Source organism: Tamandua tetradactyla, chromosome 4 (assembly GCF_023851605.1).
Source record: "Tamandua tetradactyla isolate mTamTet1 chromosome 4, mTamTet1.pri, whole genome shotgun sequence".
Classification (NCBI taxonomy): domain Eukaryota; kingdom Metazoa; phylum Chordata; class Mammalia; order Pilosa; family Myrmecophagidae; genus Tamandua; species Tamandua tetradactyla.
Window position 1 is genome coordinate 184811741 of NC_135330.1, and position 15500 is coordinate 184827240.

Here is a 15500-nt window from a genome sequence, read left to right on the forward strand (position 1 = left end):
TTGAAATTTATGATTTTTTGTATAGATATTATATTTCAAATAAAAGTGTTTAAAAATATTTTGTCACATTTGCTGTACCTCTCTATCTATCTATCCATCTATCTAGTTAGCTAGCTAGTTAGTTAGATATCTTTCTGTCTATCTACCTATCATCTATCTATCAATTTTCTGAACACTTGAGTGTAGATTGTTTATGTCATGCCCCTTGAATACTTAATAATACCATATACATTTCTTGAGAATGAGGATATTTATAACCTTAAGTGCAGTTATCAAGTTCAAGAAACTTAACCTTGCTATAAAGTTCACAATTTATAATCTAGTTTTTTCATAGTCCCAATAACATCCCTTTGAGCCTTTTCTCCTCCCTTGTTAGATCACATCCAGGATCATGAACTGCTTTTAATTGTCATTGTCTCTTCAGCTGCTTTTTTTTTTATTGTGGGACTATACACAGGTATATCTCAGAGATGTTGCGGGTTTTGATTTCAAACCACTGCAATAAAGTGGATATTGCAAATAAACGAATAATATAATTAAAAAAAAAGAGTCAGACTCTTTATTACATGGTACATGTTTGAGTCAAGTCAGCTCAGTAGGAAAAAAAGGTCATAAAGAAACAGTGAAGAAAATTAACACAGTTATAGAGCCCTACAATGTGCTGAGAATTGTGGTAGGCACTAATTATAGTGCATTTTTTTGTGTGTGTATTATGTGCAGACACTTTTCTATGTAGTTTTATATATGTTAATTACATATGTCACTTTAATCCTCCTAAGAGATGGGTACCATTGTCATCCCATTTTACAGATGGGACAGCCAAGACCAGAGGTAAAGTTGCCTGGGAACACGTAGTCAGCTTCAAGCAACAAAGCCAAGAATCAAACCCAAACAGTCTGACTCCAAAATCCATGCTCTTAGTCACAAAGTTATATAAATGAAGAATGAGTCAATGCCTGTGAAATCCAAAGATATCTGTTCCAGTCTCTTCTACTTAAAGATTTCACACTCTTCAAGAATACTTTTGACGATGGTTTTTATGTATTAACATTAAAAATAAAACCTCAAAAGAATTTGAATGGTCTTACAACTTTTTTTGAGAATTCAATTTTGTTTTACATCAGTGGAAATTAAATGAAGAAACAAGTTTACTACGACATTTCCATCTTGTGGGAAGGAAACCACGAATCTGAAAGTTAGCTCTGGGTCACAAAGCGATGAAATCAGGCCTCTCCGTGATTCCTTCTGACTTCAACCTCTGTAATTTCAAGTTGAACCAAAGAAAAACAGAAACTCTGCTACCCATTGCCATTAATGGGTAATTTCAGAGTTAGATAAATTGTGGTTTAATCATTTTCTAAGACTCAGAGGTATAATTTGAATGCTAAATGCAGTCCAGCCACACTATAGGAAACAAATTTCAGTGAGAAGTCTGCTGCAGTTTCCATGACGCTATTCATCTCTGCAAGTATATGCTATTCCTGACCACAATCCCAGATTCTTTCCACTCATTAACATCTCCAGGAACAGGGAAGGCCAAAAGTCACTGTTCTGGTTTGCTAGCTGCCGGAATGCAATATACCAGAAACAGAATGGCTTTTAAAAAGGGGAATTTAAAAAGTTGCTAGTTTACAGTTCTAAGGCCAAGAAAATGTCTCAATTAAAACAAGTCTATAGAAATGTCCAATCAAAGGTATCCATTCAGGGAAAGATACCTTGGTTCAAGAAGGCCGATGAAGTTCAGGGTTTCTCTCTCAAGTGAGAAGGCACATGGCAAACACAGTGAGGGCTTCTCTCTCAGCTGTAAGGGCCCATGGTGAACATGGCATCATCTGCTAGCTTTCTCTCCTGGCTTCCAGTTTCATGAAGTTCCCTGGGAGGCGTTGTCCTTCATCTCCAAAGGTCGCTGGCTCATGGACCCTCTGCTTCGTGGTGCTGCAGCATTCTCCGCTGTCTATGAATCTCTCATTCTCCAAAATGTTTCCTCTTTTAGGACTTCAAAAACTAATCAAGACCCATCCAAATGGGAAGAGACATGTCTCTACCTAATCCAGCTTAACCACCACTCTTGATTAAATCACGTCTCTGGAGAGATGATCTAATTACAGTTTCAAACATACAACACTGAATAGGGATTAGAAGAAACAACTGCCTTTACAAAATGAGATTATGATTGAAACATGGTTTTTCTAGGGTACATACATCATTTCAAACCAGCACAGTCACTTAAGCAAAAAAGTTAATGCCTTTGTTCATAGTTGGCTCTTTACAAAGCCCTTCTATATGTGATCCTTATAAGAAACCTGAAAAATGATCTGGGTATTTTATGGATGAGGAGAATGAATCTCAATGGACTTACTTGCCTAAAGTAATACTGATATCAGTGACAGAATTGAGTTTATTTGACTCCTGGTTTTGGGTCCTTTCATGTCCCCAGTGAACATTTCACTCAATATTCTTCGAAGATGAAGAGACTAAATTAGAAACTCTGAGTAGATTGAGAGTCACTGAAATCCCATCAATGTTTGTATATTCACTGAATGCTTCAAATACCAGGCACGTGGGAGCATTCTGTATGCATTAATGATCTCATTGAACTGAGAAACTCTGTCAGGTAGGTACTGTCATTATCCTCCTTTTGCAGAACAGGAAATAGAGGCTCAGAGAGGCAACATAACTTGCTCCACGGTCACACTGCTTCATAAGTGTCCAGAGAGTCGTGTTTGTCTAGCCCTAGACCTTTCTTCTATACTACATTGGCTTTGTGGCATATATGTCTGTCTCTCTTCTCATCTCCTCAATAAGCAATATCATGGGGAGGAGAGTCCACAAACTATGTCTTCTTATCCTGGAGCTAAAAGACAAAACAGAAATTCTTCTACCCGTTGCCTCCCCTGCTTTCCACAGCATAAACAATAGAAAAAGCAATTGGATCATGTCATCCTCCTTCTTAATAAATTCCAAAGATCCTGGCATGGCTCTACATGATCTGGCCTTTGTCCAGCACCCCTTCATTCCACACCACTATCTTCCTCACTCACTCACTTCAAGACCCCACCATTCAATGGAAAGAGTGTGTCAACATTGTATTGTAAGGAGAGCATATAAGGTGTTATATAAAATGCACTCTGCTTTAAAAAGCAAAGGTAACTCACATAAAAGAAAGAACAGCAGAAAAGAGAGAATAACTGAGCGCTACAATGGATGGTGCAGATATGAGAAGAGTGTTTAGTACTGGGGGAACTTACCCCCTAGGATCAGTGCTGATGGGAAAGATTTGAAAGAGGCATTGGGGATTTGAGAGCAGCTTTATGTAAAAGGATAATGGTATAATATCATATTTAATTTTCACTAAAATGAGATAGGCTAGTAAATATAGGAACGAATGTATTGGTTCCCAGAAAATTTCTGTCAATTTAGATGTGAGTTTTATTTGTCTTTTAAAATGAAAGATGAGGGGGTAGAGGAAAATAAAAAAAACTTCTGAGAGGGAAAAGAAGCCTAAGAATTAAATTTGCATTGTGAGAATAGTGATTATTTTGTAACTTGAGCTGCTGTGGCCCCTCTCTGTCACTACCACTCCATAATTCTCAAATCCTCCTTTACCACAGTGAGTTTAAATATTCCTTCACTTATTTCATCTTCTCCCTGCAGCAGTAATAAAAACTTATGCTGTCTATGCTAGAATCATAACCAGGTTTCATCTACTGAATTTAATGGTATATTTGATTAGAATATGAAGGTAAAGTTTGAAAGAGCAATCAAATGCCACCATGCAGCACTGGGTTACCAGAAAATACACTCTGCTTCCCAAACTTTGCACTGAAATGTTTTTATTTATTGAAAATGTTGGAGAAAAGAGGTGAGAAGACTTTCTGCTATGAGAAAATGGAAGGTCAGGGTTGGGAAAGGTGAAGGGGAGAGAGCTGCAGGAGTGAGCCTTCCCTGTCCCTCTTGCCAGGTGCCTTGTGAGCAGCTCTTGAACAAATACCAGGAGGCCAAGAGAGCCAGCATTTGCGATCAGTGACTGTTGTGGAATCATTCCATGGCAAGTCTGAAGCAGCAGGCTGTATTAAAAGTCAACCACAAATATAATTCCCTTTCTCTGTCTCACTAAAAACATGGGTGCAGAGCTCGGCCGTAAGGCCTATTTTTTACTCTCTCCCTTTGAGACTTACTAATCACAATAACATACCTCAATGCAAACAAATAAAATAACTAGAAACATAGTTGTTATTTCTTCTTCAATGTCTACATCTTCACGTTTAAAGAAACAAACAAGCAAAAATACTTGTCAAAGATAGCAGTGGATTTATGCTCCTGGAATGGAAGGAACCAGAGAAATGTATGTGAACCATTGAGTTAGAAGATAAAACCTGAACTACACAAGGCAATATTTGTCTAAGTGTGGTACTAAGAACAATTACATCCATCACCAGAACAAAGGGTACATTCCTATGTGTCATTCCAGAGGTTCTGAATTAGAACCTCTAGGGCTTGGGCCTGGGATTCTGCCTTTCCCTAGCATCTCCTAGGGAAATTCTTAAACACCCCAAGTCTGAAAACTCTGAGAACCTGTAGTTAAGCTCTGCTGGCTAAGTTTATTCTAGCGGTATCTTGAACTCTGCTATCTATTGCCCACATCTAGGTCAGTTAGGAGGGGAACAATTTGTCCTAACCTTTGACAAATGCAGTGAGAAAATTCTCCCAGTTAATGAATTGAGAAAGATACAAGTTAGAACTGGAGTGCTACGGCATTGAAAAGAGCGTGAGCAACACCATGGGCGGATGTCAACAACTGCTGCTCTGCAGAGGTACATTTCCTCAGACTCTGCAGGTTGCCTCTCCTTTAGGATCTCAGAGCTCTCCTTGGCACTTTTGCTAAAAAAAGGGACAGTACAGTCCCTACTCTGTCCTCTAATTCTTCATAAATGCAAGGTTGAAGTTTGCTGATCCTTACAAAAGACCCCACAACCTAGCCTCAAACAGTAATGCCATCTATCCATTTATTCAGTATTTCATGTTCATGTAGTTCTTCTCTATTATAATCCATAAAGTAGAGATGCCTGGAATTGAACGTGGAAATCTGTGTAGTAAAGTGCAGGTGCATGATGTGGAAATTTGTAGACCATGATTCTAGCTCTACCCCAAGAAAGTCAGAGTGGTTCTGAGCCTCGGCTTCCTTATTCTAACTGAAGAATCTGGCAATTTCTAAGGGTCCCTTCCTCTTCCGTTGCCCCATAATCTCTAAGAAAGCAGCCAGAGTTACTTACTGAAAGTGCTGGGTATTCTGGCTCCTCCAGAATACATATGGAAGACACCATGTTACCTTTTCACTGCACACTTCTGATAGCAGTGTTTAAGGACAGATAGTCTGGAAGCAAAGTTGCAACTGACCTCCAAAAACTAACAAGAAACCAAACTGCAAATGTTGTTTTGTGTGGGTCTGGTGCCATCTGCTGCATGTTGACACTAATCATGCTGTTAGTGCATTCCCTGTACTGTCATCTTGTGGTTACACTACAAAATCTTTAATGAGCACACTGTGTATGTTGCAATTATCACCTGATACTTTTAGCAAGTCTAGAAGAAAAACTGTAAACCTATGGCTTTATTAAAATAAAAACAGAATTAAAGCTAAAATTGACTTGGTTCTGATTTCAAAAGCATAATAAAATAGCACTGTGGGGCGGGCCGCGGTGGCTCAGCGGGCAAAGTGCTTGCCTGCTATGCCGGAGGACCTCGGTTCGATTCCCGGCCCCAGCCCATGTAACAAAAACGGAGAAACAAAATACAATAAAACAAGAAAATGTTTAAAAGATGTTTCCCTTTCTTCCTCCTTTCCTTCCTTCTATCCTTCCTTCCTTCTCTCTGTCTTTCCTTTAAAAAAAAAAAAAAAAAAAATAGCACTGTGGAACATATCTATGTACAATACCTCATTTTACTGTACTTCACAGATAATTGTTTTTCACAAATAAAAGGTCTGTGGCAAACTGCATGGAGCAAGTCTGTTGGTGCCATTTTTCCAATAGCCTGTATTCACTTTCTGTCTCTGTGTCACATTTTGGTGATTCTTGAAATATTTCAAACTTTCTCATTATTATATATATTATTGTGATCTGTGGTTTTTGATGCTATTATTGTAATTGCTTTTTGAGGAGTCATGAACTGCACCCATAGAAAAGGGCAAACTTAATTCAAAACTGTTATGAGTTTTACGGACTGCTCTACTGACTGGATCTTCCCCCATTTCTCTCCCTGTCCTAGGGCCTCCATATTCCCTGATACAGAACAATGAAATCAGTCCAATTAACAATCCTACAATGGTCTCTAAGTGTTCAAGTGAAAGGTGCCTTTAAGTTGAAGCCAATGTTCATTGACCATTCCAAAAATAGTAGGGCCCATAAGAATTACTCTAAATCTATTCTGCCTGTGTGATATAAATGAAACAATGGAGCCTGGATGACCGCACATCTCTTTATAAAATGTTTTATTGAATTTTTGGGGCCCACTGCTGAGACCTACTGCTCAGGAAAAAAAAAAAGATTCCTTTCAAAATATGACTGCTTATTGACAATGTTCCTGGTCACCGAAGAGCTCTCATGGAGATGTACAATGAGATTAATGCTGTTTTAATGGCTGCATGGAAACACATTCATTCTGCAGCCCATGGATCAAGGAGTCATTCTGACTTCAATATCTTATTATTTATGAAGTACATTTAATAAGGCTATAGCTGCCATAGATAGTGATTCCTCTGATGGATCTGGGCAGTCATTGAAAACGTTTTAGAAAGGATTCACCATTCCAGATGCTAATTAAAAATATTTGAGGGGCGGTGCAATGGTGGCTCAGTGGCAAAATTCTCGCCTGCCATGCCACAGACCTGGGTTCAATTTCTGGAGCCTGCCCACGTAAAAAAAAAAATGTGATGCATGAGAGCAGGCCAAAATATCAACATTAACAGGAGTTTGAAAGAAGTTGATTCCAGTCCTCATGGATGACTTTGAGGGGTTCAAGACTTCAGTGGAGGAAGTCCTGCAGATGTAGTGGAAATAGGAAAAGAACTAGAATTAGAAGTGGAACCTGAAATGCTGCAATCTCATGATAAAACAGATGATGAGCTACTTCCTATGGATGAGAAAAAAAAATGGTTTCTTGACATGGAAATGTACTTCTGGGGAAGATGCAGTGAACACTGCTAAAATGACAACAAAAGACTTAGAATATTACATAAACTTAGTTGATAAAGCAGTGGCAGAGTTTGAGAGAATTGACTCAATTATGAAAGGAGTTCTACTGTGGGTAAAATACTATCAAACAGCATAGCACGTTACAGAGAAATCTTACGTGAAAGGAAGAATCGATCAATGTGGCAAACATCATTCTTGTGTCATGTTAAGAAATTGCCACTGCCACCCCAAGCTTCGGCAACCACAACCAGATCAGTCAGCAGCCATTAACATGGAGGGAAGCTCCTCTGCCAGCAAAAAGATTATGGCTCACATGATGGTTAGCATTTTTTAGCAATTAAGTATTTTAAATTAAGGCATGTAGTTTTTTAGACATAATATTATTGCACATTTAACATACCACAGTATAGTGTAAACATAATTTTTATATGCACTGGAAATCAAAAAGTCTGTGTGATTTGATTTGTTGCAATATTCACTTTATTGCAGTGGACAGTATAGTGTAAACATAACTTTTATATGCATCAGAAATCAAAAAGTCTGTATGATTTGATTTACTGCAATATTCACTTTATTGCAGCAGTCTGGAACCAAACCTGCAGCATCTCCAAGGTATGCCTGTATGTTCTGAGATGGTACTACATCGATATGTGTAACAGACACATAAAGGGTAAATCAAGGCTCATGATCCTGCCCATCCAAATCATTAGGCTTTTATGCTTCCATCCCACCCCACTTTTCCTACTCCTACACAAAATACCACCACTTACAAAGCTAAATTTTAAAGGAGGGTAGGTAATGAAGTTTGTGGAAAATAACAAACAATATATATACTTATCTTAGGGAAAGATTTCTTAAACAACACATAAACTCAAAAATCTTAATGAAAATATTAATAAATCAACAATATTAAAATAAAATGCCTTTGACCAATAAAGATACCATAAAGAAAGAAAAAGAAAAAAATCACACTCTGGAAGAGAATATCTACACTGGAATCTAGAATAAATATTACCTACAAATCAATGGGAAAGAGACAAAGAGTCTAAAAGAAAAATAAGAATATAAAAACCAATGGCAAATAAACAGTCTTACCAGTCACCAGGAGAATGCAAACCAAAGCCACAAAGAGCTCATGGTACATCCACTGAATTAGCAAAAATTAAAACAGTTGGTAAACCAAGCAGTTGCAAAGAAGGCTGGTAGGAATGAAATTCGGTCCAACCACTTTAGAAAGTGATGGCAACGCGTGGTAAAGCAGAAGTTGCACATGTCTTCAGCTGAATAATTCTATCACTAGGTATATATTCTAAAGAAATAATTCATAAGTTTCTTAGTTCACCTACCCCTTAAAAGAATTTTTGAAAGTTATACACCTAAATGAAAAAAGCCAGTCACAAGAGACCACATACTATATGATTCCATTAATATGAAATACCCAGAAACATAAAGTAGACTGATGGCTGCCTAGGGCTGACAGTGTTGGGAGAGAATGGAGAATGACAGTTAATGAATATGGATTTTCTTTTTGGAGTGATGAAAGTGTTCTAAAACTGACAGTAATAATGGTTGCAGAACTCTGTGAATATACTAAATGTCACTGAATTGTACACTTTAAATAGGTGATTTATAAGTATGAGAATTATATCCTAATAAAATTGTTTTAAAAAAGAAGCTATGCATTTCCTTGTACATTTTTGAGTTCACATGCAAAACCTTTTTTTTTTTTTTTTTTTTACATGGGCAGGCACTGGGAATTGAACCCGGGTCCTCTGGCATGGCAGGCAAGCATTCTTGCCTGCTGAGCCACCGTGGCCCACCCCACATGCAAAATTTTTTACTACAAGTATATATGAGTTTATTTTTGCTATTAGAGGTAGAAAATATAAAATGAAATAAAAAGAGGATTCACTGTAACTTGAATAAATATCTCATGCCATGACTTGGTATTTTCAATTTTTATTAAATAATGCACACTGATTTGCAAACAAAACCCACAATTTTTATCTATGGGTTTTACACAATGAACATATGCTGGAAGTTTAATATAATCAATTTCCTAATTCTCAACTCCCTATATAATCTTTCCTATTATCAATTTGCCTTAGAAGATACAATCTAAATATCCATCAACAAAAGAATAAAAAAATTGGGATACATTTATGAAATGGAATGCTATACAATGATTAATATGACTGATCTAGACCTGCAGATATCAGCACAGAAATATAAAAAAATATGATATTATGTGAAAATCAAGTTACACAAAATATATTTATATAAAGTTCAACATGCAATATAATACTGTATAACATCTAGGGGAATGATAAACACAAAGTTAAGGGTAGTGGTTACTTTGGGAAAGAAGGGAGAGATATGAGAATAGGAATTGTACATATCAGATTTGCTTCAGATTAATTGAAAAAGTGGGAGATGGGATGAATGGGTTTTTTATATATTGTTCCCTATATTTTCTTTATGCCTTAAATATTAACATTTTTAAATGAAGTCCTTCCCTTAGTTTCTTTTTTACTAAAATACAACTCTCTTGAGGATAAGGACAATATTTAATTCATCTTCGCAGCCCTAGTGTCTGAAATACATATCTGTTGAGAAAAAAAATGAACAAAATATAATTTAAAAGCAATGGACAAGCAGACAAATTTTCCCTTTAGTTCTGCTACCAACCTGCTGTGTGGCTTTGTGAAAATCACTTCAGCTGAGATTCAGATTCCTTCTCTATAAAATGAATAGATAACCTCTATGTAGATTTTTAAACCCCCTCTAGTTCTAAAAGTTACAATTTCTCCATAATTCTATTAACTTCATTCAAGGACTTAAGTGATGAACTTAACAGTACTTTCAAACAATTATTTCCAACCTTAATCACTCCCTAACCAGATATCAAGCCATTAGCAACTTATAACTTATTTCTCCCCCACAAATCTCCAAACCCAAATAAAAATTCACTATAATATTCATTAGACAATTTTCCCCAATTTTAAGACACCGCCACCAGAAAGGACAAACTTATACTCAAGACCGTTTCTATTATGTGTTAACATTGGCTTGGTTCCACAATGGGCTTGTAACAGAAACTATGGGATGGGTAGAATGGACATAGGTTAAGGAATCTGTACTTTTTCCTGAAGGCGATTGTATAAAGACTGTCAAGCAGGGGCGAGCCTTTGAAAAGGATATTTCTGCTTCTATTTCAAAGAAAATGTAGTGACAAAGAGAAAATGAGGACTATGTACAGTCTTTTATTCTTAGCAGAAGGCATCCTTACCAGGCTCTTCCTCACCATTTACACCTGCCACAGTGTTGCCAAATACCATTCATCCCTTGGTCACGAAACTAAACCCACACTCAACTGCTTAAAGGTAAAGTTCAAATTCCTTAGCCCAACATCCAAAACTTTCCAAAATCTGGCCTCGAAACAGCTCACTTTAAATAAACTAATATCCTAGCCAAATGGTTTATAAATTAAATTCTGAAGAGGTCACAGCATCTTTCCAACTGTGTTCCTTTGCTTATGCCGCTGTTTTTTTTGGAACACCTCCTTTTCTGTTTACGCCTATAAATCCTACTTTGGTTTTAGGGTCTACTGAAAACCCTATATCCTCTAGAAAAGCTTTTCATACCCAGCAGCGCCCCGCACAGTGCCTTGAATATCCTTAGGCTCAACAATTTTTTAATAACGATGACCACCCCTTAGTTTGAAATTAATTGATTTCCCTATAAGTTTCTCCTGATAGGCTTCTCGCTACTATTAGTCAACCCCCGGGAAAGCCAGCGCTCACAGAAAGATATTGGCCTTGATACGTGAGAGGGAAGGGTCTGCTTCAGTATAAAGGATTGTTCGCTATTTGTGATATCACTTATGACCTACGTGATAACACGCGAAATTAGAATCTTGGTCGATTACGTGCGCCTCAGCTGGTTACGCTGACTTGAAAAGTAAGTGGGCCTCCGCTCCACCACAGCCTCTAGAAAAAGACACCAGAATGAGACCAGAACCGCCGGCGATTCCACGACGCTCACGCGGGAAGACGACGGGCTCGGGGGGCGGGCTTTAGTCGCTTTGCCCGCTGATTGGCTCTGAGGAGCCGCTCCCCTGCGCTGATTGGTCCCTGCCGAGAGAGAGACACTGTGCGGCACGCTGTATACCTGCTCCCCGCGCCCACAGACCGGCGCCATGGCGGCTGCGGGCACCTCGACGACGCAGTTCGCGTTGTCTTCCAGTCCGCTGATGGGAGGAAAGAGTCAGCCCGGGTGTGCTTCTGAGAAACTGTGCACCCGATGTGGGAAAGGCGTGTCCAGAGCCTCAGGTGAGGAGACCCGAAGCGTCCGCCCCGCGCAGAGGCCCGGAGTGAAAGGCTGGGAGACCGACTTGAAATCGGAGCTGCGAGGTGCAGTGAGCGGATGGGTGTGAAAGGGCTTGTAGTGCAGTGAGGGGGCAAACCGTAGGCGTGAAAAGCCCCCACATGACATTAGGGGGGCGGGGGGAGGCCGTCGTGGAGGGGCTCCTCCTAGGTTGGCCCTAGGGCGCCTTCCTTCTCCCAGCCGTTAGCGCAGAGTCGCAAGTCCGCTGTACCCTGCAGCCTGTGGGGTTTGACCCGCGCGGCCCCGCCCAGCAAAGTCCGCAGGTCTCCCAGTTCATGATAGAGTAGGCGTAGAAATTTAGTCAGTTGTCTTGTGCTCAGTAAGTCATGAAACTGATTTTCTTGTGTAGTTTTTGCTAGTGGGAGTAACATGTACGCCACGTGAAATGTTCCTGAATTAATAAACATATTAGGATGTCCTGGTTTGTTTTGTTTTTAGCTTTATTGTAATAACAAATACATAACACACTCTTCAACCATTTTTAAGTGTACAAATCATTGGCATTAATTACATTCAACAATGTTTGCCTACCATCACCACTATCCATTATCAAAACTTTTTCATCAGCCCAAGCAGAAGCTCTGTGCCGATTAAGCAGAAAATCCCCGTTTTCCCCTCTCCCCAACCTCGGGTAACCTCTAATTTACTTTGTCTGTATGAATTCATCTATTACTGATATTTCATATGAATGGAATCATACAGTATTTGTCTTTTTGTGCCTGGTTTGTTTTACTAAACATTTTCAATGTTTTGTTTTGGCAGTTTTACTCAGTTTGGTTTAAAGTACTGTTTAGAAAACTATCCATTCATTTTGTGAATTTGGTCTTTTTTCTACATTAAGGGGAAAAAAATACACCCCTCTCCTTTTGATCGAGTATGCTCAAGTGAAGACAGGTTCAAGTTATTTTAATGTAATTTAAAGTGCCTTAGAGTGCTGTTTCTGCCGATGTGTTGAGTTTCAGCTGCTGGAGCTGCTGAAGAGCTTTATTACTGCCTGGTATGGTGTAACCGTTTGAAGTGTTTTGTCCTTTCAGTGTTGTATCAACTACTGCCGTTACATACAAAATCTCCATTGTTTGAATGAAATTAATATTTCAAAATAAAATTTTAAAACACACCTTTTAAAATCAATGATTCTTCCAGACATTTGTATACAATGCTTAGAAATAATCAATTGGAAAGGTATGTATACATATAGAATTGTGAAAGTGCTTTGTAAGCTGTAATGCAGGAAATATTATTTTGAATTTGCAATATTGAAAATTAAACCATTAAAACAATTGGTTTCTAAAATTTTAAAAAAGGTAAACAAAAAAATGGTTTTTTTGAAGCCTTATATTTGGAATTTAAATAGAGCTTTACAATTTAGCTTGGTTGTAAGCAAGTTTCAGATGTATCAGTTGGCTGAAAAAAAATTTTAAGCTTTTTAAAATCAAAGTCATGATAATTCAGCAAGAACTCTTTTTTTAACTGGTAAGAGATGATCCATTTTATCAAGTTCTTTTTCCCCATAGTAGTTTTCATGTAAAAAAAGTCTTTTACAACCTTTTGAAGTTATTTAACAAAAACAAATATGCGTTTTATGATTGAACTACAAATTTTACATAAATTTTGGTTATCTTGGCCAAGATTATGGTATTTTCTTTTTAAATGCTAAATTTGTGAAAATGATCTTTATGTGGGTCATATGTGTGTGCACACACACATCTAACAATAGTAACATCTGGCCTCTTTCCTGTAAGAGAAGGCCTTGCCAACTTCTTAATTCTTTAAAAGAGTGGGATCTTGCCAGTATCTTGTATTAGCCCTCCCTGCCTCATTCACAGGATTTTAAACCTAGTCAATAGAACACTAGATCAAATGAAATATGTCTAAGGTAATATATGTCAAAGCACTTTGTATGATTATAAGATATAGCAAATTCAAAGCATTATAGATATTAAATAACAATCGAATTAATACAAGCAACATTACACTGTCCTGCCTGGTTTTTCTTCCTCCTGACCTGTACAGCTTCTGAATTCTGTTTAATAACTCATCCATTTCTGACTGAACTAGCTATATTTTCTTATAAATAGAACCTCCTTTGAATGTCCTCTCTGGTTAATACTGTCCATTCAATGTTAATTAGCTATGGAATTTAAACTATGAAATGTTTAATTCACAATTAAATTTCATTAACAGGTCACCACCATGAACTTCAATGTGGGCATGCTTTTTGTGAGTTGTGCTTATTAATAACTGAAGAACATAGCACAGTTACATGCCCTGATTGTGAGGTAAGTTTTATCACTTATTATACTAAATGCATTACAGTTTAGTGTTAAAGGTAAAAAATATTAGAAAAGTAAAATAATCTTCCAATTAGAAACTAAAAACTTGAATTTTTGCTGCTGAGTCCTTAAGCAAAGAAGCTTCAGAAAATATAAAGCCTTTCCCTTCTATTTTATAATTGTTCAAAGTTCTCGAGGAAAAAAAAAGTTAAAGCTAGATATTTATCAACCTAAATATTTTGACTTTTTGGAGACCTCTTTGGAAAATTACAAACTAAAAATGAACCCTTCTCTTTGTAGACCTTTTTTCCATTCCTCATTACATTATGAATTCTGCTTTTAATAATTATTTGAATAATTTTTTCCAAGTCTGTCCTCCTTTTCTTTGCCAATACCATACATGCAAATATTGAACCATCCTCCCCTACTTCAACCTTAGTATATCATCAGTTCAGTATATCATCAAATATCATACAATTCATGGTAGTGATGCCATGGTATAAAAATAGAGAAGGAAAATAGTGGCTAAAGTTAATGCATACTATCAGAAACACTAGAAATGATAACATTTCACTAGGACTGAAATCTATCAACTTATAGATAAGAACACCTTAAGGATTTAAAATAAAATTTATTCAGAGCATCCTTTGCATTTACTGTAAATACTACTATCGCTCAATTTATATGATATATTCTTGGGAAGTTATATTAATCTATAAGATCTTAAACCTACATTTGAGATCTCGGATGATGAGATTTTGTATCCTTTATTTTCTGTGGTGATATGGCAAACAGTTGATATAGAGGCAAAGACCTAAAATGAGCTCCTAGTTCTGATACCCTAATCTTGAGTTTCCTCATTTGCAAGATGGAAATAATACCTGCTTTGCCTTATCTCATAGGACTAAGAATCAAATCTGAATTATTGAAAAGTTCTCTATAAGCTACAATGAGACTATTAGAAGATTCTTAATAGTCTAGCCTTGATTATTTATTTAGGTATGGATTAACTGGTTTGCAAATTAAAACATAATAAATATACATAATTTGTAATTTGCAAAAGTTATAATAAAAACATTTATATTTCCTTTATTGTGTGAAATACATATGCACTTTCCTTTTGCTACATGGAATTCCTCAGGTGTGGCTGGCCACATAGTAAAAAGAAAGGAAAGCCTAGCTCTTGTGTTATCATGGTAGATTTTCTGACCGATTCATCTTGTTTTGGGTGAAGAATGCCTAAAAAAGAAAGACTAGGCAGCTGGAACTGCCTCTGCCTATCCATGTCTGTCTGCCTCTTATGGTCAACAAACATACAAGTGGTTTTTTTTGACATTAACTTTTTTACCTTTTTTTTTGGAAAATGATTTCAGGTTTCATGGTCTTAAACCATTACACTTGTTTTTCAAATTTTAGATAATAGCGATGTTTCTAGTATGGTTACAAATATTGGTTGGTCATGATAAATCTATTTTGTATCATTTTGTCTAGTTTTGTTCTAACCCTTACTTTGGAAGATATCTCTGTCTTGTCACTTTCCCTACCACAACCATTACCCAAAGTGGGTAATGGACAAATGACTATATTCATGTTCTTTAAATGCACTAGAGCTGCTCCCTAAAAGGATTACTTTGAGAAACCTCACTGA

The 15500-nt window shown here is 37.2% G+C and overlaps 1 protein-coding gene and 1 long non-coding RNA gene across 3 annotated transcripts in view; one reads left to right on the forward strand and one right to left on the reverse strand.

The window, feature by feature from the left end:
• Positions 1 to 8825: 8825 nt before the first annotated feature.
• Positions 8826 to 11055, reverse strand: LOC143681604 (uncharacterized). The gene is made up of 3 exons (XR_013174747.1): positions 10997 to 11055; positions 9882 to 9932; positions 8826 to 9799 (listed from the first exon to the last, which is right to left on the reverse strand). It is a non-coding gene; the product is annotated as an uncharacterized LOC143681604 (long non-coding RNA).
• Positions 11056 to 11117: 62 nt separating this feature from the next.
• The window catches only part of RNF17 (ring finger protein 17), a 137118-nt gene continuing 132735 nt past the window's right edge, over positions 11118 to 15500 (forward strand). For both annotated transcript variants that reach the window (XM_077158768.1, XM_077158769.1), the window contains exons 1-2: positions 11118 to 11524; positions 13764 to 13858. In XM_077158768.1, the coding sequence (XP_077014883.1) occupies positions 11392 to 11524; positions 13764 to 13858 (228 nt within the window). In that variant the 5' untranslated portion in view covers positions 11118 to 11391. The remainder of the gene's footprint in view (positions 11525 to 13763; positions 13859 to 15500) is intronic.